Below are 17,792 nucleotides of genomic sequence, written 5' to 3' on the forward strand. Positions count from 1 at the left end.
TCTATGTTGCAAGGTGTCAAAACTCCCCATTTCCAAGAGAGAGAGGAAAAAAACTATTTGCCTACACCAAAAATCAACTACCCCAAGACTGGCTTTTAAGCCTGTCCTGGTTTAGCTGTTAGTGTTTTAAGGAAAGTGAAGCAACTAGAAATTAACATATGTTTTTTAAAGTCTAGCATTAGAGAACTAGAAATGTTAGAAATGATTATGCAGAAACAAGGCTACACAATCATCTGTTTGATCATGCTATTATTATGATTACTTTAATATTAGATACACTGGTGTTGCAGAACTTATAACAATGAATGTAGCATATGAAATATGAAAAGAAGTGTGTGTGCATGTGTGAGAGAGAGAGAGAGAAAGAATCATGTAATTGAGGCAATCTGGAGAAGACCAATATTAAAATACATGTGTATGGATCCGATATTAAAATAACACTATAAAAATTATTAACAATCTATCTAGCACAAATGTCATACGATAGCAACAGATATGGAAAAGGCAGTCACTTTGAGTTCAATTAGTGGATTAACTGCGGTGATTGATTGCCTTTTTTTTTTTTTTTTTTTTTTTTTTTTTTTTTTTTTGCTTCTCTGATTAAGCCAAAAACAATCTATTAATTTCTGCAGACAATATACAGTGTGTTCTTGCTACATTGGGTCTGTTGCAAGAAAATACAAGATTTTGACCAGTTAAGGAAAACAGGCACAATATATAGAAAACATTATCCGAAATAATTTTTTTTAATAAGCTATCATATGAAGAGAGCCTACATAGTTTTGTATCGATGAAGCCCTTTAGTTGGAAAGACCTGGGTTTCAATACTCTAGGATGTAAAAAAACTTTAAACAGGACTTTCAATGAAAGGTGACCTAGCTAGCCTCATACAGAATTGGGAGATCCTATAAAACATGCAAACCAGCCAGGACACACACACAACGTAGGTAAGATTAACTGCCTTATTATAAGAGTTCACAGACAATTCATAGCAAGGAAAAGAGCCTACATAGCTCAGTCGGTATAGACGAAGCCCTTTGGATAGAAAGACCTGGGTTCGATTCCCATTACATGATGTGAGGAACCTTTATCTGGTCTCTTTTGATGAAAGGTGAGTTAGCTGACCCTCGTATTGAGATAGGGGGTTTTCACCTGGAAACTCAGGTTTTTCATCCTCCATAACAGGCAAACCGGCTCAGTGAACACACACGAATTACAGTCAGGAATACTTAGGACGTCCCTCCAGCCACAGGTCTGATCTGTCCGCTATGGCGGTTCTGAGCCTGGATAAAAATAGAGGGGATTGAGATGGTGTTGTACCTTCCTGTAAAAGAGGCTCATGGCTGTTGTGTCATCATACAAAATACAAAAAGTAAGGAAAATTCATCGCAGAAAAATTCCCTAAAAATATTTGCTAAAAAATTGAAAGGTGAACATGTATAATACTATGCATAAAGGGAAGGGCCAGTACCCAGACTGGTTTTGACCTTTATTCAGGTCTCGTCAGTGGGAGACAGATCCAGAATTACATGTCCGCAAGGAGATGTAATTCTGGATCTGCCTCCAAGGATAATATCTCCCATAATGCTTTAAGACAAGGAGTGATGAGAGCTTGGTCCACCTTTACCACGAGTTGCCTCAGTCCTGAAGATACTTCAGGTGCAATCTTTGTTTGCTTACACTTGGATAAAGGATTAAACTAAATTTATTATAGTCTAACCAAGTGGGAAAAAACTTCCAACAGGTTGATGCTATGTGTGTAGCTCTTTACTGTTTAAGTAAACTGTTAGAAACTGGTATAACACATCAAATCAAACACTTACACTGCTTTAAGTTATTTTTGTATGGACACATCTATAGAGATTGCAAAAGATCCACACAATCTATCATACCTCTCCTTGAACCCATTAATACACACAACACTCACAACTGACTCTGGCAACCAATTCCACTCATTCACAACTCTCCAAGCAAAAAAAAAAAATCTAGTCTTCGCTCCCCTACTAACCACATCTTTATTCAACTTCCAGGGATGACCTCTTGTTCTGGTCCCTCTAGCCAAGTGCTGGAACATTTCCCTTGGATCTATCCAATAATACCCTTTAAACAACTTAAATGTTTTTATCATATCCCCTCTTGTTTCTCTATCAAACAACTTTTGCAATTCAGACAACAATCTATTCTCACAGGGAACATTGCACAGACCACTCACCATCTTTGTTCGCCTCTGAATCTTCTCCACTGCTTCCTCATCTCCAAGAAATCCAAGACCAGACTGAGCACAGTAATCCACATGTGGACATATCAAAGCCTTATAGAGAAAAATAACTTCATTATCTCTACTTGTTCTTCAATAGCCAAGTAATCTTATGGGCTACTTTAAGAGTTATGTCCTCTAAACATTAACTGTCTGTCTACAACTATCCCTAAATCTCTAGCTTCATCAATCTCCTGGAGTACAGTTCCATCAATGTGGTACATAGCTTGTAATCTACTTATCCCAAAATGCATAATTTTACATTTCTTAACATTCAACTCACATCCATTATCTTTTGTCCATACTGACAGCCTATTAAACCATTCTGCAAGCTCTCCACATCGTCTTGATTAATATTACTCTACCTGATTTTGTATCATCAGCAAACAACTGAATCATTGTGTAGCCATTTCCTTTATCCAACTAAGCTGTAATTCTATCATAAAAAGTTAGTAAATTACTAAGGCACGATCGACCCTTAACAAAACCATGTATTGAGTATTATACTCTTATCCACCCATTCTGGAATTCTTTTTGAGCAATTTTTTCATACTTTTACTACCACTGCTGAGATAACAATTGGTCTATAATTTACTACTGCAGTCTTAGAACTTCCCTTATGCAGGGAAATCATTTTGCTGTCTCTCCACCCCTTTACAAACTCTACCAGAGCTTAGACTTAAAGAGCCTAGTCAGAGGCAATGCCAGTCCCCTTGCACATTCCCCACAAAACACGACTTGATATCCCATCCAATCCCACAACTGTATTAACATTGAGATTTGGTAATATTCTAATAACCTCCAATTAATTTGCCTCTGTTTCTACATCAGTCTGTCACATGCCACAGCAGTAACCTCACTTGGATGATATACCTTTGCAAAGTGGTCATTTAGTAACTCAGCTATTTTATCTGCATCTGTCACTTCATGACCATCATCACTCATTATTAAGGTTAATCTTCGATAGCCATTCTTCCTCTCACTTGTCACATAACAAAAAAAACTCTTTGGAATTTCCTTTGGCCTGCCAGCTAGACACTTTTCTCCTTATATATCCTCCACATGATTTTCTTCTTCTTCTGCAGCTCATGCTTAATGATATTACTCACCCATTAACTGCTACCTGATTAACCCTCTTCACCTTAGGTATACAATTTAATATTGCTTCCTCTAGATGCTCCATAAATATCTCCCACGCACTACTAACATCCTTACCTTGCAGAGTTTTATACCATTGCACAAGTTATGATAATAATTTGAAAGGCCTCCTGCATACAGGAGAGACCAATCCAAATCATTACATTTTTAATTTAGTACATTCAGCAGACACTTCAAAGACTATGCAGGTGTAACAGGTGAATGTATAAAAACAATTTAATTACTTAATAATCACTCACATTTGGTATTAGTCATTTCTTGATTATATAATCAGTGAACTAAATCATTTAACTTGAAACCATATGCATATGGGCGAACAAAAATCAATCCATGGTGCCTTTCACTCCTCAAAGGAAGTAGGTGAGCTCCTTGATCCCTAACTAACTTTTTGAAGACAGATGGCAGTAAATCTTTATCCTTTAGCTTTTTTCACTGAGAGTCACCTGATGCTATCACTGAATCAAAGCTTTTTTACAGGAGAAAAAGAGAGAGAAATGACCAACAATTGCCACTATCTGATGGACCTAAATCCTAACACATTATTTGCATTAATAATATGCATTATCATTTGTAATGGTGTGAGTTCTATGGCTAATTTGAGATGGGTTAAAAACCCTGACTTTCCAGAAGGGGAATGTCCTACTTGGTCATGCCAAAGATTGACTAAGGTGGGAGTTAGAATCAGTTGGTTATACAGGTAGCCTTAAAAGAAGAAACATATTTCAAGAAATAGATGCAGTATAAGCTGTATTATTCTAGACACTGTGTCAGAATGTAGCACCATGGGAATGAAAAAAAAAAGTACGGATTCTTTTTAACTGTAATTCTGAAAATCTTTGCAATCTGTGATGACCATGTATAGTGAATATGAAAAATATGTCAACTCATGTTTTCTCTTTCCATTTGATTTTTTTCCCCACATCTCTGGAGGAAAGATAATGAAAGTTCAGAGGAGGCCTGCAATACAGCATTAATAAGTACAATGAAAGCTTTGTTATAGGGTGGTAGTTTTAATAGCATTATGCCCTTTGAGTGGAAACATCTGAGTTCAATTAAATTAAACTTTGTTTCCTTACACTTGGATAAAGGATTAAACAAGAATTCTTGGCAGGTTTTAATTTGTAACCAAGTGAAAAACTTCCTACAACTAATGGTTTCTTTATCCTTGTAAAATAGAAAGTCAAAAAAGCATGCAATTTTCAATCACTGATTTGCCTTGGCAGTAATTTGATCAATCAATCCCAAGCTTTCTGTGTATGCTTTCTTCAGATTACATAGCATCCATACCCACAGAATTGAAGTAAGCTTGCATACAGTTGATCCCCCCCCCCCAAAAAAAATGAAGATAAGCACTCACTAAGCAGACTGCTGCTCTCACCTCAGTGATATCTACAGTATTAAAGAAAGTCAACATCAATGGCAAGAGAGATGTCAAAAGAGTGACCACAATGCTAATCATGATCTACAACAGATCTCACTGTGTAAATCATTCATATTTGGACATTTGTCATGGAACGATCTGGAGAAACCTGTATTGTTTGCACCTGACACTTAAAGCATTTGATGCAGCCATGGTAGCAAATTACTATTTTATGGCCAGCCTTCCACTCCTTGTAAATGGATTGCCAGTTTTCTCTATGGTCAACCAGCTGCATGGATTGGTTCTCTCTTCACATTTTCATATTAATGCAGTTGTTCGTCAGTGCTCTGCCTCACCCATCCCTTTTTGTCATATAGCCTCTCACTTACCTGAAATCCTATTGAGCATTACTGATAGTAATACTTTCCATTTCTTCTACTTATATAATAAATCTTGCAGTGTTCAAACATCTTCAGCTTCAAGGAGTCAGTGTCCTAAACGATCACGACATTCTTCAATTGATGGAGAAATGACAATCTAGTCACCTTCAATGCTTCCAAACAATTTTCTTTTCTCTTATAAACACCCTAAGTTTTTCCTTTACCTTTGATAATGCTAGCTCAACAGTGAAAATCGCATTTCTCTTCTTGGACACTTACTCTAATCTGACATAAACACATCAATTGTAGCATCCACAAAACCTGACATTCCTTTTCTCTCAAACTTTTCATCTGTCCAGCCCACTAACTCTATAGAAATTCCATATTCACTCAACGTTGGAGTACTACTCCCACATTGGGAGTCGCCAAAAAAAAAAAACTCTAAAAATTCCTGATGCTGTCCAGAAGACAGTTTGCCTAACCAATGAACTCTCTCCAGCTACATCTCATAAATCGTCGAATTCTGTACTATAGCTCTTCTATAGATAATCTGATGGATGATGTTCAGAAAAAAGTGTAACTCATCATGCTCAATTCATCTAAACCAACAATAAGTTTTTCACTTTTACTCACTAAACCTCTCATTCCACATACTTGAAGTCCTGCCTTCCCCATGAAGTATTCTCAAGTTATAACCTCCAGCTCTTCAAAAGTCATCAACAGTTTTTCTTTAGAACCCTGTCCAGAGAAAAACCCTGTCATGTGGGAGTGACAAAAATGTTGAGAATCAGTAACATTCACAACTGAACACCATGATATATTTTGCTTATGAATCATGGGTGCAGCACACAATCCAGATTTCATGATGCTCAATTTTCTACTGACTCCAACTCCTATTGACAATTTGGGATTTTACATTTCTTAACATTCAACCGACATCCATTATCCACTTTTGAACTATCGGAGATTTTGTTCAAAAGCAAAGGTAGCCTTTTCTAGACAGGCCACACTATCCACAATAAATTGTGTTTTACATTTACTGGAAGTTTTGCATTTAATAATGTAAATTATTCTGGTTTTTTGGTGACCTACTCCACACGTGGGAGTAGTACTCCAATGTTGGGTGAATATGGCATTTCTATAGAGTTAATAGGCTGGACAGAGAAAAGTTTGAGAGAAAAGGAGAAGAGGAATTTTGCTATCTAATTTTCACTATAATATTCATTTATCTAGAAGGAAATTTCTTTAATACTAGATGATGAATATGAAAAATTTACTAGTTTACAGAAACTGTTTTTTTCTGATCCATTTTGAATTCAATTAAAGAATGCTAAATTCTTTAATGGAATTTTCAATCACTCCTAAATCCTCAAGTGTGCTTTATTTGACTTTTTCCTAATGCTTAATCACTTACGCTGTTGTTATTTGAAGGAGAAAACACATCTAGGGATACTCATAATACAATTTAATGGAATAATGATTCCATTAAACTGTATTATGAGTATAATACAGCAGAAAAAAAAATATTAAACAGCAGGTTTGTTTCAATATTTTGTAATAATACACAAAATAAAATTGTAATAATACACAAAAACACACAAGAAACAATAAGTGGAAGAAATGAAATTAGACTATATCAAGGATTAAAGTCTTGTGAGGGGATTTCCTCTACGGGTGCTACTGGTTCTAGCCTTAGATGTTGGGTATGAGGCCTAAGAATTAAAGTTTCCCTATTCTTGGGAAGTTTAGTACAAACACATTTATGATTAGGCTGATTTTTTAAATCTGCTACTGATTCTAAAAAAAGTCCTTCAAGTTTGCATTTATTATGATGGAGCATGATAGTTTTTTTTACCTTGCATAGAATCAGATGGGGGAAAAAACTACCATGCTCCAGTATAATAAACAAGGCATGGTCTGCTAGACCTGACTGAAAATAGTTGTGGCAGCACATGTTAGTAGATCTCCCAGTCAGAACTTGCTAGGATATGGAACCTTTATACTTCTTTAAAGTTCTGGCTATTTTTTTTTCTGACATATCCAGATATAGAGAATAGTAATGGCATTACTGTAGTCTTTATGCTGAGAGGGATGTGAGGAGGTGGAAGTGACAGATAATTTTTAGATCTTTTTGGCATTTTAACCACTGGATAAGAAAGTATGGTGAATAAAGTTCTGCTGAAATGGAAGCTTAAGTGGAATAGAGATTGGAGGGTCTGTTGACAAGGGTTTTGATGACGCCATATTGTTGATAAGGGGGGGGGGTGGAAAAGTTTAAGCATGTATCTACTGTGTGGGTGGATGGGTTTTCTGTAAACTGTAAAAGAAAGAGTGCCATTGGGCACATGTCTGATTAGAGTATCTAAAAAAGGGAAGCTGTTATCATTTGGTTTTTCAATAGTGAACTGGATTCTGGAGTGTTGATTGTTCAGGTGGAGGAGGAAAGAATAATGTGTCTGATCCATGCTGCCAAATTGAAACTGGTATTCAGAACCAGTTTCAATTACCACGTCTATGGAAGTGATAGATAATGAACAAAATCATAGTGCCAAGTCTGTTGTTAATATTCACATTTCAAATTCACTTTTTTGTTGATGGTCAAGCATTCATAAAAATTCAAAAATCTCAGTTAATATTTTGAAAGATGATACAGCAGATGATACAAAAGATGTTAAACCTGCTATTTAATTGCAGGTAACCCTCGTATAACATGGATGTTAGGTTACATAGAAATGCCACATTATACATACGAGACTCAGATAACATAGAAAAAGCAGGGTTATGTTCCGAAATCGTTTTTGTTTTTAAATTATATAAACAAAAATGACATATCCAACAAAAATATTTTTTTATTTAATTCAGCTAATTCATTTCAGTTAAGAAAACAAAATATGAAACAAATACATCATCATCAAATTCCTGCCATGTAACCTCAAGGGGATGTACAGGATATGATAGTACTACATGAAAAATTTACATTACTAACTTCCTATCTACAATTTTCCTCCAGATCAGTCTGTTAATTGTCAAGATTCCAATATTATCAGATGTTATATTTCTGTCTAAGGCATTTTGTACCGTATCAATCCACCTATATCTTGGTCTTCCTCTGGGTCGTTTTCCTGCCAACCTGGCAGAGAACACTTGTTTTGCTAATCTTTCCTCATCCATTCTGTTTAAATAACCATACCACCTGAGATTAGCTCTGCTAATGCATTCCTGGATGCTGACAATGTCAAGTTCTTTCCTAATATCCTCGTTTTTAATATGATATTGCCATTGATGCCATCTGTTCACACCTCCTTTCTCAGGATTCTCATATCTGGGGTCTTTTACTTCTGACCCAGCTCTCAGATCCATAAGTTAAAACTGGTTTGAACACTGTCTTGCATACAGCTAATTTAGTGTACTGACTGTTCTAAAACAAATATATTGTATAAAATTATAAAAATTACAAATTGTATGGAAACTTCATTGCACATAATGCATAAATGTTTGAGGCAAAATAAAATCAAGTTCATATTTTAATTGTCATCACTGTCTTCAAAAATAACATTTTGTAGATCCCATATTGTTTCTTAGCCGAATAAGAAACTCAATATAAAGTTCGACGATTCCAAGCGTAAGCAAATACCTGGATAGTGCAACACCTGACCTATTTGGTAGTGCAAACTGAGGCAACTCATAGTAAGGGTGGAGCAAGCTCCGCCCCTTAACTAGGTCTACCTACTCATCAGTGAGTAGGTAGACCTAGTTAATACCAAGTTCATAGCAAACAGAACTAACATCTTTTCTATGAGAATTACCAAGGTGTCCTAATAAATTACTAATTATATGAAGAGCCAAAGGCTTCAATTCGGTGACATGAACTGATTTAAGTTAAGGGATATCCCTTAACTTAAATAAGTTCATGTTGCCGAATTGAAGCCTTTGGCTCTTTGTATAATTAGTAATTTTGTAGATGTTCTTTATTTATGAGTGGCTAGATGGCAACATCACTTGAAACCTTTTGGACATCATTTGTATAATTCTCATTGCATACTTCGGCTGGTTTAGTTATCAAGTCAGTAATAACACCTTGCTTACCTCTATGCTGCAATTTTTGATTAAGTTCATAATATGGAGCTAAACAAATATCCAATTGTCTCGTGAATTTTCTGGAGCGCTCCATTAAGGGATCATTATCTGTAAAATAACTTCCTAACTTTCTTACCAAGTCCAATCCTTCTGCTAATTTCTTTAACAGATACATCACAATCAGAATCTTCAGCAGAATTTTCCCTGCCATTTGGTTCGATGCCATCTATTAATTGTACTACCAGTTCCTCCTCATTTAAATCTGTTTCCCTATCAATTAATCCCTAATTTCGTTTTCAACCATATCGTAAAAATCCTCTCCGCCAAAAATGTGCGTGTTTGTTATACGACTTAGCTTAGAATCCAATAGAGGTACAAAATTTTCTTCCAGAACAGCTTCAGGCCATATTTTTTTTCCAGCAAGTATTCAAGGGATGTAATTCCTTAATGGACAGAGAAATAATTTTCACACAATTCAATATTGAAAACTCTTTCCACCCTTGAGGCAGTGTCATGTTTGGATTAGATTTCATTTTTTTTTTTTCAAAATTGAAATGTTCAACAAATATAATATGACTTAAATGTTGCTATTATTCCTTGGTCGAGTGGTTGAATAAGTGAAGTAGTATTAGGCGGCAAAAAACTTATTTTAATATTCGAATGGCTTAAATTTGTTGGGTGGCCTGTTGCATTATCTAAAATTAGTAGAATTTTGAAGTCAATATTCTTTTTCTTTATGTAACTTTCTACATCAGGTACAAAACACTTGAGAAACCAATTTTCAAACATGCTAGCTGTAATCTGCCTTTTTGGTGCCCACTAATAAACAGGTAGGGCAGACTTGTCGAGCTCTTTCATAGCACGAGGATTTGAGGTTCTGGTTAATCAAGATTGGTTTTGTCATCTAATCACCTGATGCATTACTACAAAACAGTAGAGTAATTCTATCCTTGGAAACTTTGAATCCAGGAGCTGATCCTTCATTTTTCGAAATATAGGTGTGTTCTGGCATTTTCCCAATATAACCCAGATTCATCCGCATTGAACACCTGGTCTGCACTATAACCACCATCTTCAATTATTTTTAAAAGTTCTCCTGGGTATTTCAGGGCAGCTTATATGTCTGCTGATTCTCCTTGGATTTTAAAATTATGCAAAGAAAACGGCTTTTTAAAGTTTTCAAACCAACCTTTACTGGCACAAAATCCATGTTGAGAGTTTTCTTCTGAAGAAACTTGAAGTTCTTTTAATGTTTATAAACTTTAAGAGCTTTTTTGCTTAATAAGATTTCCATCCAAAAGAATTTTCTTCTCAGTCCAATCTTCTATTCAAATCATTACAGATTTCTCAATTTTTTTCCTTAGAATATCGCGTACATGAGAAAAGAGCTTTGCACTTACCATTGACCAGCAATAACACTTTCTCAGATTTTATGTTCATTTTGTTTGATTGTTCAAATTGTTGATTCATTTAAATTCAAAGTCCTTGCAAAAACTCCTGGTTATTCTGCATTTTTCAACCGATCCAAGATTTTAATTTTTTCTTCAAGAAAAATTAATTTTCTTTTCAATGTTGGTTTTTTCCTTTTCATTGCAGTTTTAGTAGTTTTAGTAGCCATTACTAAAAAAATAATTTTTTTACATAAAAAAAATTATATATTAATTTTGTACGCAACTCACCAGAAAAGAAAGTGCTTGGCTTGATATAAAAATAATTTTTTACATAAAAAAAAGAATTATATATTAATTTTGTACGCAACTCACCAGAAAATAAAGTGCTCAGCTTGAGATTAACACACTTGTGACGTTTAATGCGTTTTCCTGGCAGAAAAACGAATACAATTTTCAACAATAAATAATTTATACGGTAAACAATTGACGTACATGCGTGTTAACGGGCATTTCCCCTAATATAAATTTGCTACTTACAACTACATGTGCAACAATAAACACTTTATATAGTAAACAATTGACACTACATACACACACATGCAAAAAAAAATGTACCAATGCTAAAGGGTATTTCCCCTGATATAAATTCGCTACTTATAACTACATGTGCGATACAGGCAGACACAAATGTAATGATAAAATAAGATAAAATTCGATTTTTAAGTCACGTGGCGAAAAATATATGAAAAGATAAAGGGTTACTACAATTTGTAGACCGCGTTATACGAGAGTTACCTTTTCTTTGTGCTGTTGTTATTTCATTAAATTGCATTATTAGCGTAAACCAGCACCTAAGCCTAAATACTAATTTACGTCTAAGGATAATAATTAACCAACCAGCATTACTTAGTTATTAAACTAAGTAATGAAGCGAAGCAAAGACATGGGCAAAAATATTTATGTAATCTACCCATGCATGCAGGCAGGATCATAAACCATACATGATACCCTCTATGTTCTGTTATGGGATCTTGCTCATTCTGCTGAAGGTCTTAAGTTGACTGTCGCCCAGAATTTGGGCAAGTTCATATGAGTCAATATCAATATTTTCTAGAATATCAAAAAAGCCTTTTATGTTTCACTGTATCAAATGCCTCTTCAAAATCTAGAAACTCTCAAAAACACCTTTCCACCATAGTTTAGTGTTTAGTCTCCAATAATTCTTAAACAAGTTATAGCCTCTCTAGTTCCTCCGTTGGTTCGGAAACCAAACAAATTCTTCTTTCATTTCTTTTTTCTATTTTACTCTTAATTCTCTCCAATATTATTTGTGCCCAGAATTTGGGTAAGTTGAGGAAGCCATATTTATTTAAATACAACATTTTTTTTTTAAATTTAAATAAGACTTTGGAACATGATTAGGCACTTTACAAAACTGTAGTGAGTTGAAAACAAATATAACATAAATGTTATATGTTACAAAACTTGCTTTACAGATGTTAGTAAATTCTAAATATCAGTTTCAAATGCTATGCCTGTGGAAGTGATAGATAAGGAAAACAACAGTGCCAAGTCTATTGTTAATATTCATCATTTCCTTTTTTCGTTGATAGTCAGGTGTTGATAAAAATTCAAAAAATGATGCAGTAGCATACTGCTAAAGAAATGCCAGTCAAATGTTATTTTCTTTGCACAGAGATAAGAATGATAAATTCTGAACGGAATTTATTTCTTGATATTAGAAACAAAAATACAAAAAAGCACAAGATACATTGTTACTTTGATATAATTAAACATTTTAATGTAAATTAATAAAATATATATAGAATATTCCAAGGGTGTTCGTATGTAGCATTCATGTGATAATACTACACTTGACACAAAGTGAAAACATGAAATCACACGGATGACTGCAAATGTAGTTTGGATTAAATAAAAAATTTTTCTGCAAGTCTCTTTCAACATTCATTTCTTGAAATTACAAGTCTAACACTGTAAGTTAACTTATGACCAATAAAAAACGACAGAATAAAATACTATTCATTAAAAAAAAAGCAGCATGGTATGTAACATATACTAATGTGAGATGTCAATAAGTCTAGCTTTTCTTATAGAATATTACTTAGCAACATTTAGTTCCAAAAACAATTTAACCTTTTTTATTTTTTTAGTTTGTTGACATTGCTGTTATAATGTTAGAGATAATAATGGAAAAAAAAAAAGTCACTGTGCCTTTCAATGAAACAATTCCTGTTTCAGAAAAACAGAAATCATGCATTGATAAACATTTTTTCAAATTATAGATACATTCTAAATAGAAAATAAATTAGAATGATTTTATTTTATTTTTAATTGTAATTCATGTGATACATTGTAAGTCATACGTGAAATACAATTGATTTTCGCTATTGCAAACACAGTCAAAGTGTAAGCAAAAGCCCCAAGAATGTGTAGTCTAAAAAATTCCAACAAAACAAACAACTCATTTTGTCCATACAAGTTTCTAGAATGAGAGCTGACTGAATCTCAAACAGGTTTCAACATGGAAAGACAATAGTTTCAATGTTATGTTGAATATCCTTTATTAATTATCATCTTTGCTCAAGTTATGAAAACCACTTTGAAATGATTGCAGAAACTTTCAAAATGTAGTCCTCATGTGGAATGGCATATGTGCATGAGATCATATGTTCACTAGAAATCAGAAAAACATGTGAACACAAAAAGTAAAAATGTTAAGTATTAAGGATTTATACACCTCAGAAAACAATCATAACATCAAATAACTTTCCTCTGCCATGTCACACTATGCTGAAAGAAGCTTTGAGTTATTTTAAGCAACTGCTTAGCAACTAAAACACATTAAGTTGCTAAGCAGGGTTTCTTGGTGATGAGGAAGAGGTGGAGGGGATCCAGAGGCAAGTGACCAAGATAGTAGCAGATGCATGGAATGAACCTTACAAGAACAGGTTGAGGGTTTGTGGGTTACAGAAACTGATTGATAGGCAGAAAAAGGGTGATATGATTGAGACATACAAATTACTAAAGATATTTTTAAAAGATTAATTCAGAGGAAATTTTCAGAACAGGTCTGGTGGTGGGAGAACTAAGGGCCATCCATGGAATCTGAGTAAGAATGTAGTTACAAGGGTGTTAGAACTAGGTTTTTTTTGCTTAGAGTAGTGAATGAGTGGAATAGGTTGCTAGAGTCTATTGTAGGTGCCATGACTGTGAATGAGTTCAAAGCAAAGTATGATAGATGGTTCTTGACATGATGTTTAAGGCCTCCCTCGATGAGTCTAAGGACTACTTGTAGTCTGTAATAATAAGCATAATAATACACTGATGCTAGAATGCACATCATCTAGACTGCAGTCATCTCTTGAGATTAATTATATAGCTGCAGAAGTGCGAAACAAAATGCTGACAGCATTAATCAGTAAACATTACAAAATTGTGTTAATACTGAAATGAGTTTATTAATTGATAATAAGCAGATTGTAACAATATAGTTGCTGACTATAGTTACTAGCTATAAACATAATTTACAGAATCCAAAAGAATGAAGGCATAATAAGTATATACACTGAACTAAACAAAAGTCACAATTGAGAATGTTGTCACACTGGATATAATATATAAACCTTTAAGTTAATGAGGTAGCTACAACTGCTTACAAACTTGTGAATAGGCCATAATGATAGTGAATACATTTGCAATCAATTATCAGTGAGGAACTGTATGGCAAAAACAACAGAGGGAAAAAAAAATGGAACAAATGTGTTATATCTATTTAATCCAAAGCATTTATATATAATATTAAAAAAAGATCACCTGTCGTCTTTTTTAAATCTATCCGTATAACGATCTTCAAAGGTATTTCGAAGTGGCGAACGATCACGCAAAAGGGGAGGATCATGACCACCATCTCTGCTGAATTTATCAAATCCAAAATCCCTTTAAAATATAACAGACATTTCCATTCCAATATTTGTAGAACTGCACAGCATTTAATAATAAAAGGAATTAATAATCATAAAAATATGAATATTTTTCTTAAATCTCTAAAATCAAATTACCAAACAAATGAATATTTTCTTTTTTAATTAATACAAATTGTCCAAAAAAAATCTTCAGTTAAGACAGCTTTTCTAGACACGATACGCCTGTTGATAGGTTATTATTAAAATAACTGAAGTTAATTTAGGTTATTTGAGTGTATTTCAGGTGCTGAATCCAAATCTGTCCCCATGCAAGAATATATATATTTTTTAATGGATGCTTTTCGTTTTTTTTTTTTTTTTTGAATATCTTAAGCATGAATTTCAGTAATGCTACTAATAATATTAATACTAATATAAAATTTTATATTACTGTCACTTAATTGAGTGGCAATCCAGGTGGCTGAGTGGATAGCTCACATGCTTACTAATAAGCTGCGGGTTAAAATCTTGCTATGGACAGTGGTCAATGTCTTTAGAAGGGAGAATTTTATCACATACTGTGAGACAACCACCATCCAATTTAATGGAAGTCAGAAGTGGTACTTAATAAAAATCTTCATGTTTTGTCTTTAGAGCAGGGTTTCTGAATTATCTAAACTTTTACACGATTTTTGACCTCTTCTGGGACAAATTCACATAAAAAATTAAAATAAACCAAATCTCTCGTAGCTGTTGTAACTGTCAAGGCAAGGCAGCAATTCAACACTACTGTTTGAATACTACAACTTGGTTTCAGGTTCCCACATCTTTGAATCAGTCATTTAATTTATTATTATGTCACAATTAAAAGTTAGAGGCCATTAAACAATGACAGATCATTCAAAATGGTAAGGACAGCATACTTTCATTACGTTGAATGCAAAGCACAGGAACAAGATAGCAAATATATTAACTACTTATATGAGAGGGTACCCAAAAATAACCGGAATTATTTTTTAAACAAATTTTTATTAAAGTTTATAATACCATATTCTAGTCTCCTTCAAAGTACTTTCCATGTGAGTTAATGCACTTTCCCAATGTTTTTTCCACTGCTGGAAACAGTTCTGGAACTGTTCAACTGGAATACTGTTTATGGCCTCCAGACTTTTCTTTCACTTCATCCACATCAATGAATTGCTGCCCTTTCATGGTTTTCTTTATCCGTGGGAATAAAAAAAAGTCACATGGAGAGAGACCAGATGAGTAGGGAGGGTGAGGAATGACCAACAAGTTTTTTTGTGAAGAACTGTTGGACAGACAAGGCCATGTGGGCTGGGACATTGTCGTGGTGCAGCAACCAATCTCCACTACTCCACATTTCTGGTGGTTTTTGTCACACACTACTATGTAGTTTTCTCAAACATTGGGATAAAAATGCTGGTTCACTGTACATCAAGGAGGAACAAATTCTTTGTGTTCAATTCTATTCACATAAAAAAAGTAATCAACATTTTCTTGATGAGCCTTCTTGAGGCATGGTGAATTTGCATGTTTCCATTCGGTCAAAATTTTTGAAAGTTCTGGTCATTAAGAACTTGCTCCCATCGTGGCAAACATTCACACGATTTTTTTTAATCCTCTATGAGCAAATGCACAAATTTAGTTGACACATGTTTCATTTACAAATCATCTGTTAAAATTCACTGACATGAACTCCATAACAAATTTGCCTCCTTAGAAACTTGCTCAATGGTCTTTCAAATCAAATTTTTTCAACATTTTCATAACTTCTGCTTGTTGAAGATAAACCAGATCGTGTTTGGTCTTCAACTGACATGTCCCATGCAAAACCACTCACAGGCCTGGTTTTACCTAAAGCATACTCCTTAAAGGCTTGTCGAAGCATAACAATAATTTCAGCTACAGTTTTATCAAAAAGAAAATAAAATTTCAAATGCACTCTGTTTCTTGTGGACAGTCATTGCAAAATTGCTTGTAAGCACCAACAAAAAAAGCAGGGATAGTGTACATCCTGGTCTCACACCAGATTTAACATTAAACCATCTTCCTGTACTTCCTTCAATTCTAACTGCTGACTTACAACTCAAATAAACACTAAGTATCGCTTGATATAATGTCCCATTGACCACCATATAACTGTAATGTATTGAATAGCTTCTCTCTTGGCACCTTGTCATATGCCTTTTCCAAATCGACAAAACTTAAATACAGATCTTTGTTATATTCCAATGATTTCTCCACTAGTTGTCGTAAAGTGAAGATCTGATCCTGACAGCTTCTATTTGACCTGAATCCAGCTTGTTCTTCACCAAGCTTTTCTTCCACAATTGTTCTCGACAGTTTCTCAATTATACTTCCATAAATCTTACCAGGAACACCAAGTAGGGAAATACCTCTGTAATTCTCACTTTGTTTTATTTCCCTTTTTATATATGGGTACTATCTGAGCCCTACTCCAATCATCAGGAATTCGTCCCTCTGTCCAGGCATTCTGAACTATTCAGTGCAGCCACTGTAAGACTTTTATACCACCATATTTCATCATTTCTGGTCAAATATCATCTACTCCTGCTGCCTTTCCACATTTCAAGCCTTTGATGGCTTTTTCTACTTCAAGTATGGATATGTATTCCTGACTACATGCCTGGTCAGTGTTTTTTTATCACTGTGCTGTCAGCACTGCTTGTTTCATTTAGCAATTTTTTGAAGTAATTGCTCCATACTTCAAGATATATGTTTTTCTCCTGTTCTCATGTCACCTTTATCATCTCTAACTCCTTTTACAGCACTCTTTTCTCCATTTCTAAGCTTCTTCAACAACATCCAGAATATCTTACCACCTTCTTGATATTTATTTTCTATGTTCTTGCCAAAGTCCTCCCATGACTTTTGTTTAGCTAGTTTTGCACAATGTTTCGCTTTCTTACATTTCTCTCTGTATTCACTAAGAGCAAAAGCTGACTTATTTGCCAGGAACTTTTGATATGCTTTCTTCTTTTCCTTCACTGCCTCTTTAACTTCCTGTGTCCACCATGGAGTTCTAATTTTTCTATCCTTGCAGACAACTTCACCACATGCCTCTCTAATTGAATCAATCAGGGTTTTCTTCAAGGCTTGCCACTGAATCTCCAAGGTTTGGTTCCTGTTCTCAAACTTTTTCATTTTTTCTTCAATAATTTTTGTGTATTTTAGTCTACAGCTCACATCTGAGAGCTGCTCAAC

The 17,792-nt window shown here is 34.4% G+C and overlaps 1 protein-coding gene across 5 annotated transcripts in view; it reads right to left on the reverse strand.

The window, feature by feature from the left end:
• The window catches only part of LOC150100871 (nuclear receptor coactivator 5-like), a 201,805-nt gene that overhangs the window by 84,690 nt on the left and 99,323 nt on the right, over nucleotides 1-17,792 (reverse strand). For all 5 annotated transcript variants that reach the window (XM_090401698.1, XM_090401693.1, XM_090401695.1 and 2 more), the window contains one exon: nucleotides 14,458-14,580. In XM_090401698.1, coding sequence (XP_090257824.1) covers nucleotides 14,458-14,580 — 123 coding nt within the window. The remainder of the gene's footprint in view (nucleotides 1-14,457; nucleotides 14,581-17,792) is intronic.

This window comes from Typopeltis vanoorti, chromosome 12, assembly GCF_054136105.1.
Source record: "Typopeltis vanoorti isolate ZY-2024b chromosome 12, IOZ_Tvanoo_1.0, whole genome shotgun sequence".
In the NCBI taxonomy this organism is placed as follows: domain Eukaryota; kingdom Metazoa; phylum Arthropoda; class Arachnida; order Uropygi; family Thelyphonidae; genus Typopeltis; species Typopeltis vanoorti.